Raw genomic sequence first — 12,047 nt, forward strand, 5'->3', positions numbered from 1 at the left:
AGCTGGCCGTGCCCTCGGAGCTGGCCGTGCCCGGGAGCTGGCCGTGCCCGCGGGCCTGCACACGCCTCCTGCACCCGCCCGTTCCTCAGCCGCCCGTGCGGGGCGTGCTGCGGCCAGCTGCCTGCCTGCGCCCGCCTCCCCTCCGCTGCCTCCGGGTGCCTCCCGCCTGTCCCCCGCCTTCCCCCGCCTGCCCCCTTCCGTCCCCCACCTCTCTCCTGCCTGTCCTCCGCCTGTACCCCGCCTCTGCCCCGCCTGTCCCCGCTGCCTCCCGCCTGCCGCTCTCCGCGCGCGGCCGGGCCCTGCCCGTTGCCAGCCCCGCACCCCGGGCGGCCCGGCGGGCATGGAGCGGCTGCAGGTGGATGCGCAGGCCCTGGAGGAGTACGCGGAGTACCGGCGGTGAGCGCACGGGGCGGCGCGCTGGGGTCGCTGGGGCGGGGGACGGGCGTTCCCAGCCGTGTCGCATCCCCGGCAGCCGATCCGGCATTCCTCCCGGAGGGATGCCCTCCTCCGGCCCTCCTGAATTGGCTGCCTGGGGGTGTGCGGCGGCTTCGTGGAGCCGCATGCAGCCCCCGCCGTTCGCTGTCGCAGCCGGAGGTGCCGTGGCTGGTGTGCCCCGGTGAGGATGTGCTGCAAGCCGTGGCTGTCAGCGATGAAGTCACGCATCGTCCCTCGCATCCAGGGCGGCGTGAGATGGGCTGTGAGAGACCATCTGGCCTACCAGCGGCATCCTGCCCACGGCAGGGCGCTGGAATTAGGTGGTCTTTAAGGTCCCGTCCAATTCAAACCATTGTTTGATAATCTGCCAGCCGTACTGCTCCTTCAGAGTACGAGGAATTCTGTGCATCGTGAGTTCCAAGTTTTGCATTGTATAAATCCCTTACACTGCTGCGTGTCTGTGCTAGTCTTGTCAGGGCTTCTCTCGAAAGGCTGAACAAAAATAAACACAGTCGTTGTGCTGAGATGAGATCTTAATTTAGTTTAGGAAAACCTTGAGTAAAATACCAGAGGAAAGGCACAGTGGCATTTCTTACATAAGATGTGCAGTGATTCAGTGGGTGTTGGCTGGGTTGACATGCAAATGATAGCGTTGTGTTGGCACATTATTCTGGTGCTCTACAGTGCTGGCAGTGCACAAATCCACAGAAAATTTGACAAAGAACTACTCGTTTAGCATATTTTAGCATATCAAATAAATAATAACTGAAATATTTACAGACATTAATAAAATCATTTTTAGCATAGGTAAGTGCTGCAGTTAAGTCTCAATTGCATTTTACGTATTTTATTTATTGTCCTTAATTAATTCCATAAATGCAGAATTCGGATGCTGCTCAGGAGTTCCGGCTATTCAGTCACCTTGAATTTGACCATAGTGATGGCTTAATTGAGGGATACAGCCCCCACTAACTTCAGCTACAGAAAACAGCATAGTCTTCTTGCAAATCAGAAGACAACTTGGATGTGATGTTTGTTGCTTTGATGGCAGTGGGGTTGCCTGCTTACAGCTGAATACTCAGATTAGACTAAGATTAATCTCCTGATATAAATTTGCAGTACAGTTGGATGTAGATGGGTGAAGTGACTTGCCAGAGGTCAGTCAAGAAGTCTGAGGCATAGCTGGCTGGTTACATGACCCTTGATGCTCATTGCTTTTTTTTTTTCTCCAAAAGTACCCTTGGTAGTTTGCTGTATTAATTTTTTCCTTCTCTCTTAGAACTGGTTTTCAGTCCATCAGAGCAAATTTTTTAAAGGAGTATTATTCCAAAAATACTCTCTAAAAATCAGCTATAGTTCTGTTAAATTATTAGAAGAGTAATATGAAATACAAGATTTGTTTTGCATTTACAGATAAAGTTCTGTTATATATATATATTTTTTTTTTTTTAAGCTGAGAAATCTACTTTTATTGTCTTCATTTTCTTATGGGTTTTTTTATGGCATGAATACAGAATTGTAGGTGATGATGATGGAGGAAAGCTCTTTACACCCGAGCAATATGAAGAGTACAAAAGAAAAGTATTACCAGCTCGGCTGCAGAACAGGTTGTATGTGAGCTGGAGATCACCAACTGGCATGGACTGTAAGCTTGTGGGGCCAGAGACACTGTGCTTCTGCACCCACCGGTGGGTAGCTTCCCTCCTTTCACACTTTAGTGTTTTCAAAAATCAGGAAAATGTGAAGTATTCCCAAACACATTAAAGTAGCGCATTGGCAAATTTATTTAAGGTTTACGGGTTGAGAAAATTAGGTTTTAAATAGAAACAACTGTTTGTAAATGCAAATGTCAATATATTTTTGAGACCAAAATGGTTTTGTAGTCTCAATAAATTCAGCTGCAAGGCATGAGTTAACGTAGATCAGATTGATTCTGGTATTTCTCTCAAAGTGAAACGTAAGGATATGTGATATTTATGTGATGAATAGATGTAAAACCACCTGCTAATATGCATTTAATTGAAATAATTTCACAATTAAGAGTAAAAAGTACAATTAAAGCTACTTCAAAACAAAACTGTGAATAGTAAGCCTTTCAGGTAGTTTTCTGATAAATACCGGCAAAGTTATAAAAGTCATTACTTTTCCTGTTTTAGGTATAAACAACACAAAACAGACTACGAGGAGCTGCCCAAGGAGCGCCCCATCAGCGTGCCGTGCAGAGTGAAGGGCTGCCCGTGCCAGTGCTACCACTTTGTGCCCCTGAACGGCACCCAGCCCGTGCGCTGCCGCTGCAAGCACTTGGCGGAGCAGCACAGCGCCGCGCCCGGCTTCCCCTGCAACTCCTGTAAGCCACTGCGGCATTCCCGCCGGGAAACTCAGCGGGAACAGCGCCTGAGGGAGCTGTGCTCTGCCCACGGGGTGGGGTGTGCGCTGCCCTTGTCACTGCCAGGGAAATTAATCCACAAACAACAGAGGTGTATGTCCAAAAAGGAGACAGAGGAGTCCTTTCTGGCTTTATTCGAATAAAGGAGAGCCCATGGGGGCATTCCCCTGGGATCTCTCGAATTTTTGGAGGACGCAGCCTCCTTTTTATCCCAATTTCCCGGCCGCATTTCCCTTCTCTCTTTCCCCATTGGCTGAGGTACTTGAGAGGTACAGACTCCGGATATGCCTGATACCAAAGATTTCCCTCTAATGTATAACTCTCCCTTTTAATTTTTAATTCTTGCAGATTTTAGATGTTTTTCTTCCCCATTGTTTCTTTCATCTTTCAATGTCTAATTTCATTTATCAGCAAACCTAAAATTTATTTGTAAAAGCAAATATCTTTTTCCATTCATCAATCAGTGGAATCCTTCCCATTGTTTCTTTTATCTCCCAGTTCTGGTTTTATCTATCAGCAGACCCACAGCTTGTTTGTAAAGACAAATCTGCTATTCCTCTCATAACCAATGTGTGTTTTCATCCTCGAGAAAGGATGACAAGTGGGAAGGAAGATATCACCTTTTGCACAGGAGGGTTTAGAACAACATCCTTAGTTTTGCCTGGTCCTGTGAAGGAGTTTAAATCCCTGAATGCTTCAGATAAGTGATTATGGAGACAGATGCCTGAAGTTAGACAGTATCAAAGCACCCTGTTTGCAGATTGTCACTTCAGCTGCATGCACGTGCCTTTTCTACCTGAACTTGGTAGCTGGGAGAGAAAAGTGTTGATCTCCATTCCTCTATTGCCTAGCTGAATAGAACATTAATATTATAGTAATAAATATATTATATTTTAATATAATTATATAATAATTATAACAATAAATATATTATATTTTTATGTCTTTTCTCAAGTCAACAGGAAGTAGTACTCTGTTCCCAAATAATTCTATTGCCAGCACTCTAATGAAGTTGTTCATGACCATAGAGATTGTGGGTCTTGAAATGCAAATGGAATGGATTTTCAGCAAGATCTTAGAGAAGGGTTGAAGAGGAAGCTTTTTGCTCCAGTTGTCTGAGGTTAATATTATGAAACAACAGTAATTATTAACCACAGGAAATAAATAATGCCTCAAGATCTTTTAGTTTGAAACCTCAAATTACATAAGATGAAGATTTTTATTTTGCTAGAGTTCTGCACTGTTATTAAATTTCTTTCATGAAATGTCTCTATTTTGTACAGAAAAAAAGTGTAAACAGCTTTTGCTGGTTGAGAATCCTATCCCACAGAATAAACCATAAAATATCTACATGACAGCCTTCCAAGAATTCGCACTATGTAATGTGAAAATCTTAGATGTGCAGTTGGATAATTCAGACTGAATCCATAGAACACAGTGTTTTCAATATTAATATATACAATGCCTTTTGCTTAGTGTTTCTCAAACACTTCTGAGGACGTCACAGATTTCACAGTGAAGTGCCAAGAATTGCTTCTATTTTGGAGTTGTTTTGTTTTAATGTAATGATATCAGTCTTGTCCAGTGTTGAAAAATCTAAGATGACAGATAAGTTATAACTGAAAAACTTAACTGCTTGTTGCTCTGTATATGTTGCATATTCTGTGTCCAAACATAGAGTTCTGTTACTGAGGAGTGCCCAAAATAATATTAAAAAACCTTTAACATTTTCAAGAATGTGATCAACATATTATGAAAGACTTAAAGAAATTTTTCACGATGCTCCACAAAATGAACTGTGAGCTGGGACAAGGGTGATTTGTATAATGAAACATTTGCAACATCACTTCCTCAATTTCTTGGTCACATCATTGCTCCACAGGGGCTTTGATGACAGCTTTAGATGCAGCTAGGGCAGACAGGTCAATTTACTCTGTTTCAGAATGTCACATAACATTTGTATAACTATTTCAATTCCATCCTGTGGCTGAAGCTTAAAAAAATCCCTGAAAGTCAGTCTAATGATACTCCTGTATAGAACCTATTTTGTTGCTTCCACAGTCTCTATTTGCTACTGAGAAAATTTTGCTAATTTTAAAAGATATTTAAATTGTGATTTGTGTAATAAGTTGTGGTATGATTAGCCCTGCAACAATGATATGTGCTATACATGGAGGGAATTCTGCCAAAATGCTGGCAGGTTGTCAGCTTTACCCATGTCAGAACTTTTCTTTTTATTTAAGTGGACGGAGAGGTGTGTTGCTATTGACAATAAATACAAGTTGCAACATAGGAAATGCAGTTAGACATCAGAAAAGTAATTTCTGATCCAGCATTGGTTCAGGCTGCTCAGAGAGGTGGAATCTCCATCCTCAGAGATACTTGAAACTTGGCTCAGGAAGATCCTGTGACTGGATGGCCCTCATGGTCTAATCCCAGGAGTCATTCCTTCTCTTTTAAACAGCCTTTTCACAGAGCTGGATGCTTAAATCCCATCACTATGTCACTGATTTATTTGTTTCTCAGGTTCCAAGTGTTCAGGCTTTCACAGCTCCTTTACCTGTGCCTGTGGTCAGCCAGCATATGCTCACGAAACAGTTGTGGAAACCAAGGAGGAGCGCTTAGCCCAAGGAAAGCCCGTGGGGCAGGATGTTCCTTACGCTGCCATGGGAGGACTGACTGGTTTTAGCTCTCTAGCAGAAGGCTACATGAGGCTTGATGACAGTGGAATAGGTACGTGCAGCTGAAATTTTAATTCTCCACCTTTGAAAAGTACTAAATCAAAATAGAGTTTCAAAGTTTGAAGGCAAGTTGGATGAATAGGAGTAGAACGGCAGAAAGACTGTCCTTTCCAGCTGTCCTCAAGGTTTTAAGGGATCACATTGTCCTACTTACTGTAGCGAGTTGATAAAAAACTCTTTTCCAGCTATTCTGATGTTCAACCCAGTTGCTTTTGCTTGAAATGCAGCATATCTTTTAGATAGAACCTGTAACTTCTAATACTTCCTGTAACCTAGTACTACCATGCTCTCTTTATGTTAGTCCTTTTGCCTAATTCTGTCCAGGTATTTCTTGGTTATATATTCACAGCAGTTTTGTTTCCAAACTCAAAGGTTAATAACTGTTCAGCACAAAAAATAAGAGGTAGAATTGGTAGAACTTTTTAACACATATGTTAGTTGGTCTCGATACTTTTTCTGCTCTGTAATTTTGTGTCATTTAGTAATGCACATGTTTTGTCCTGAAATACTGTTTATCTATTATTGCCACATACCCATTATTTATTTTTTAAATTCTGATCTGGATTCCTGGATTTTTCGGAAGTTTAGAAACTAAAACATAACTGTAGTGATTGAAGAAACAAAGCTTTTCAATGCCTTTGAAGCCATCCTTGTAATGCTTTAGTTAACTCCAGTTTATGGGGTCTGCGCTGAGAGTTGTAGATATGAATCTGTAACCTTGTTCTGACCCCAGCATGTGTATTAGGACTGTATCTCCTGGAGTTAATTATTGTTTCCATTCACCTTATTTTCTGACAGGTGCTCCTTCTGCTGAACTTTTAGAAGCCCCGGTTACTAGCATGGATCATCCATTTCTAAAAGCATTTCAGGGGCCTTCAAGTTCCACTCAATCCATGCCACAAATAGCAGGTGATGTATAAATAGGGTAATACTGTTATACAAAAATAACTTAATATATAATTAATTGATTTTAATAATGAATTGAAGGATGCTCAGGGCATTAAAATGAATATTGAACCTTCGCTATGTGATAAGTCAGTACAACATTCATGTACTTCAAATGCTTAGAATAACTTAACGCTTGTTATTTTTGCTTGTGATGTGTGTTTTACCTGAAATTATTTTTGTCTTAGTGCTTGTTATCTTTCCCATCAATGGTATCATGTATTCATTGGATCAGTTTTTAAAATTCTTAATTTCTCTTAGAAACTCATCATATCTGAATGGGTTGTACATATTCAGCACAATCCTGTGAAACTGCCTTGTGCCATAAAGCTTTTTATATGTGGGATTATGGATCACTTACACTTATTATATGTCCCTTATTTCGTACAAAAATGTACCAATAAATTTAACAGTTGAACTCCTTTAAAACATTTATAGTATTTGCAAGCCTATTTGAAAAAGGTTTCTCTTTGATCCCAAATACTGGCTTTTGTACTTGTCTGTAAAGGTGAGTTCTCATTTTAAATGGGTTTTGACAAATATAAAACATAACTAACAGAATAGCAAGTATCATTAATAAAAAAAGAGTTTTGTTTTCTGTTTATGTTTTGTTTTTCAGGTAGTTCAAGTGCCACAGGGCAAGTTTCTGACAGAAAACAATCAGAAGCTGATGACATGGCTTACTTTGAAAAACGCTATCAAGAACGGGCAAGTTATTACATTTATTGCTTAATTTAAATACACTTTCACAACAGGATATCTAAACTCCATAAATGTATAATTTAAATGGCATATAAATGCATTATATAATTCCTTCTCAACTGCTGAGAAAGCTAGCTTCTTAACATCAATTTTAAAATACAGTTATGAGCTACTACAGGATTACAGAGGTCAGTCATGTGTAGGATGGCATTTACCTTAACCAGGCAGATTTTAATTGAGGTAACTCTCTGTTACAGAAAACCAAAACATTTGACTATGTGACAGAAAGAAACAACAACTCAGAGTCACAGAAACTCCCTTTGACATTTAGGACTAGGTGTTTGCCACCTCACTTATAAAAGTTTATTTTTTAATTTTTTTTTAATGACTGTCTGTGTAAGTTTGGCTAAATTTGGTCTGTCTTTCTTAGATGATCTGTATCACCCTCTTAGAGGTGCCTCCTCCACCACACTATTTTTAGTTTAAATGCCCTGTGGTGTAGGTTATTCACATGTTAAAATACCTATTCTTTTCTCACATTAGCCCTGTAGCTCCACCATCTCAGCTGAAGTATGTCTTGACTGTTTATGAATTCTTTTGTAAAGCAATGTTGCATAATCAACTTTTAAAATCTAAACTGTTTTGCTATTTTGCTTGCTGGCTTGCAACAAGGTTTTGTTAAAGAGAAAGCTGGTCTAGCTTTGTGAAATTCAAAATAGTTTTCATTGCTTTGTAAATAATCAGAAAATATGGACAGATGTTACAAATATTACATTGGTTCATAGAAAACATCAAATTCAAATTTCTCTGTTTCTTTTTCCCCCTGAGATTTTATTTTTACTTTGCAAAAGGTTGTAGAAATTTTAGATAAAAACCTCAAGCCTCCAAAGGGAGAAAAGTGATTTAAAATGCATTTTTGTGTTGACCAACAACATTTGCTTAGCAGTAAGTTAATTTGTAGACATCCCAATGAGGTCGTGTTTCCTTTTGGTATTATTTTACGATGGGAACAAGCATGTTAATTCTTTCTTTCTAGCATTTTAAACAGCAGTGTATGTGTTAGATGGGATGCAAAAGTCTCCATATCCCTTTTATATAATTGCTCTAAAAATTATTTCATTCACTAGTATAACAGTTCTTGAGAAGAATTGTAGCTTCTAAAACCAACAGATATATTTGTTTGGATAAATAGTCTTGCTACGAAATGACAGAGTGAAATGTGTATGTGTTGATAAATTTTACAATGCTACAACAGCCTGTGGGGTAGAAAAAATCCTACAGGAGGAAGTAATGGCCTTGTGGGTCAGCAGGGAGGCTCTGAGATGAAGGTTCAGCACCCTTCCCTTGTGGTTTTATGTGTGCTGGTTCATCTATCTGTGTCTGTTAGACATCTGCAATAAAACTGCTCCACCTTCCATTGACATGGAGATAAACCCTGGACATTCCTGAGGCACACTGGCCTTGAGGGATACTCAAATACCTGAACTGCCATTAGCAGAGATAAGGCAGCCTGGTTTCCTTAGGGAAGGAGCTGCAGTGCCATGGAAGTGCTCCTTTGTGAGCAGGGATAATAATGTTGTGTACCTTTCTCCACTGGATGTATATTTTATCCACCTGGTAAATTTGTGACTGGATGTAGACATTTAATATTGCATTGTTAGCTGATTTGCAAACCAGTGTTTGAACCACTGCTGGTGTCTTCTTTTGTTACAGCTGAAAATGGAGAAGGCTGCTAAACAGAAAGAGAGGAATCCAGTGCCATCAAAGAAGCAATGAGATTAATAAAGATTATTATTGCATTGATTATTTTTCTCTGTGCCTACCTGCATAGCTGTATTTATTCATTTATTTATTCTTTTGCTTTGTTCCTTTGCTGAAATTAATTTTAATTATCTCATTGTAATAAAATGTGTTCTTTAATCAATGTGTTTCTAATCTCCAGAACTGTTACACAGATATTTCTTTGAAAATGGAGAAACATATTTAGAGAGTTGCAGGTCTGAGGGTTTAAGCTCTGAGAGAATAACCTTGTATTTATATATTAGATTGTAGGAGGGCAAAGAAAAGATGTCTTATTCTTAGACTTTTATGATACATCTTCTTTATTTGTAGAGTCCTTTAAACTCATCTTGGTTATGGATTTTATATGGTGAGATTTTTTCTGTTAATATTGACATTTTAATATTTTCTTTAAATCTTTTTCCCCTTTATGTTGATTTCATCTCCTTGACATAAAATTCAAACATACCCTTCTTCTCTCACACTTCTGTAGGCTCCATTCTTGCCATCATATAAATGTTTTTTTAAAAATGTGACATTCTATACACTTGCAAACCCACTTCCAAGCTTATGAGTTACTTGAAGGGATCTTGCTTGTATACTTTATCCCAGATTTCTCTAGTGGTACTATTCCCCCAATTCTATTTGTCTGTTACTATCCATAACAATTATTAGACTAAAATTCTGAAAACCTTAAGTGGCAATAGATATGTTATTTATAGCATATAAAACAATCATTGCATGCTGTTTGGTACGTACTTATTTATCCAAAGTTTCATCATGTCTAATCCAACACAGACTGAATCACCTCAGGGAGATTTGCTTTTGTTTTCTTTGTTCATATTCACAGCTGTGGCAATTTATGTTGCATTAAAGGTAGTGGACAGGAAAATATAAAATTGTGAATGTGTGGTGTATGTATTCTGCAAAGCAGCACAGCAAGAACTTGGTACAGAATAATTGGCAGAGAGTGCAGCTTAGGAGGCAAAAGCAGAGCCTGAGTTAACTGATTCTGCTTTGAGAACAGAGAGGTGTAACTCAGTTTCTTCTTAAAAATACCTGGACGTGTCTCTTGGACTGGAGAGGAGACCTTACAGGAGGTGTACTGAGACTTTACAGCAAGAACTGGGAGAAGCCTGCAAAGCTTTGTTTCCCATTGGAGAGAGTGCCTGATTGTGCCTGATGGGCAAAGGAAAAGAGGTGAGTTTGAAGGCATTTACTGCAGGGCAACTTGGGTTTTCTCCAGATATCACCTGTGGTGTGGAGGCTCAGTTTTAAGAGAGCCTTTAACCTTTTACTCTGACCTATACTGTCCTTAGTACAGATGCCAATCAGAGAGACTAATCTGTTATTTAAATTTAAATGCATAATGCATCAAAGTCTCTAATTAATCTTTTAAAAGTACCTCTACTGTTAAATTCTACAGTTACAAGCTGTTTTAGCCTAATAAATGAAAGTACTCATTTGAGCTCCCTCTTCTGGCCCTGGCAAGCATTCCATTCTACACATGCTCTGCTTGGTCTTGAAAATAAATGGGGTTTTCACAATGTAATCACAAGAAACCAACAAACATAAATAACATTCATAAAGAAAAGTAAAACAAAAATACACAAAAAAAAAAATTCAAAGAGATTATTACAAACATAATTGTGGAAGTTTACTCTAGTTTCCTACTTATCCCTGTTACTACACCCATTGGGGAATGCAGTTCTGGAAATGTCTGTGTGCGTGTTGCAGAAGTCAGCTTTCTCACAGCAAAATATTGTTAAAGAGAGAGGTTACAAAAACTTTTATTTTGTGTTCCTTTTGATACCGAGAGCATATATTCTAGGAAATAATTTATTTTACATTTTGAGTTGACAGTATTTGTCTGTTTTAAATGTTAGCTCTGCCAAATTGAGACCTACTAAACTGTACTTTAATAATCAGAACCTGGTTTTATTAAAGTAATTAAAAAAATATCTTGTGCTTTAATATATTTGTTGCTTCCACACTAAGGATATAAAAAAGTTACTACATTTATTTAGTAGTATTTCTTTTTAGTTGGAAAATAGGTTGAGTCATAAAAATATCAATGCCATTAAATACTGCTTAGGAGTTCTGACCACTTTTCACTCATGTTGATGATGTCTAAGCAAAAGAAACTTGCTTTCCTTACTAGAAGGCATGTTTTTGACTTAGTATTTGCATACTACTTTTTTTCCTGAAACTTTATTGGTATCTATACATGAAAAGCCAGGTACAATATATCTCATAACCTTGCTGGCTGTGAAAACTGGACACTTATGTCATATCTTAAATGAAATTTTAATTTATCCTAAAAAACCAAGAATTGTTTTGCAGGATCAATATTGCAACCTCCAATTCTACTCAAAAATTTCTTTATACATCTTTTAGAAAAGATTTTTTTTTTTAATTATAAAAGCAGAGATCAAATGCTAGTATGTGTGCCATTAGCAGTGTTCATTAAATAATGAGCTGGATTTAACAGGTACTTGATGGTTTGTTTTCCTGAGAGCAGCCATGAACTTCGAACAAAATATCACGGGACAGATAAGTTACCAATTCACCTGTGTGATTTATTGGGTGGTTGTATATCTGTCGTTCAGCTGGAAGCATTACCTGTTTCTGAGCCTAGTCCAAGGAGTCAGGCACAGGGAAAAAGGTTTGTTCTCATGCACATGAGCTCTCTAAGCTGTTAAAGCCTAATTGCATAGGCCCTGGGCTGTGCTTAAGCATGTCTTATTTTTAAAATAGCTGGCATTCAGATCAGTATTTTGCCAGCATTATAACATTCCTTGAGTGCACAACAGCATTTTTCCTCTAGTTTGGATCATCCTGTGAAAAGGCTCAGATGTTCCTTGGCTGTTAGGATAGTGGACAGTGGTCAGTGATCCTAAGTGGAGAGCAAGGAGCTCCTCTCCATTCTGGGTGGTTCTGATCCTAAATATAAATGTCTGTCTGTCTGTCTGAGGTTTGGGAGTGAGGGGAATGCCATGTGTGAATTCACAACCAGGGATGGCATCCGTGCAGTGACTTTGTCAAGTTGTCAGTGTCTT

General features: G+C 39.1%; 1 protein-coding gene across 2 annotated transcripts; it reads left to right on the forward strand.

Moving 5' to 3' along the window:
• Positions 1-169: 169 nt before the first annotated feature.
• FAM221A (family with sequence similarity 221 member A) lies at positions 170-10,934 on the forward strand. Of its 2 annotated transcripts, none has more exons than XM_064704486.1 (7): positions 170-396; positions 1,950-2,123; positions 2,592-2,782; positions 5,348-5,554; positions 6,361-6,471; positions 7,127-7,215; positions 8,923-10,934. In XM_064704486.1, exons 1-7 carry the CDS (start codon positions 341-343, stop codon positions 8,983-8,985), a joined length of 891 nt encoding a protein of 296 aa, XP_064560556.1. In that variant the 5' UTR covers positions 170-340; the 3' UTR covers positions 8,986-10,934. The 2 variants fall into 2 exon arrangements, with proteins under 2 accessions (XP_064560556.1, XP_064560557.1); XM_064704487.1 differs by lacking the exon at positions 170-396 and adding an exon at positions 584-845.
• Positions 10,935-12,047: the final 1,113 nt, after the last annotated feature.

This window comes from Zonotrichia leucophrys, chromosome 2 (genome assembly GCF_028769735.1).
Source record: "Zonotrichia leucophrys gambelii isolate GWCS_2022_RI chromosome 2, RI_Zleu_2.0, whole genome shotgun sequence".
Classification (NCBI taxonomy): Eukaryota; Metazoa; Chordata; class Aves; order Passeriformes; family Passerellidae; genus Zonotrichia; species Zonotrichia leucophrys.

Excerpts from the sequence above, each read along its gene's own strand:
- FAM221A (XM_064704486.1), top strand. The coding sequence starts at position 341 with ATGGAGCGGCTGCAGGTGGATGCGCAGGCCCTGGAGGAGTACGCGGAG. Across the intron at positions 397-1,949 it reads GAGTACGCGGAGTACCGGCG|AATTGTAGGTGATGATGATG; the intron begins GTGAGCGCACGG and ends GCATGAATACAG. Across the intron at positions 6,472-7,126 it reads ATCCATGCCACAAATAGCAG|GTAGTTCAAGTGCCACAGGG; the intron begins GTGATGTATAAA and ends TTTGTTTTTCAG.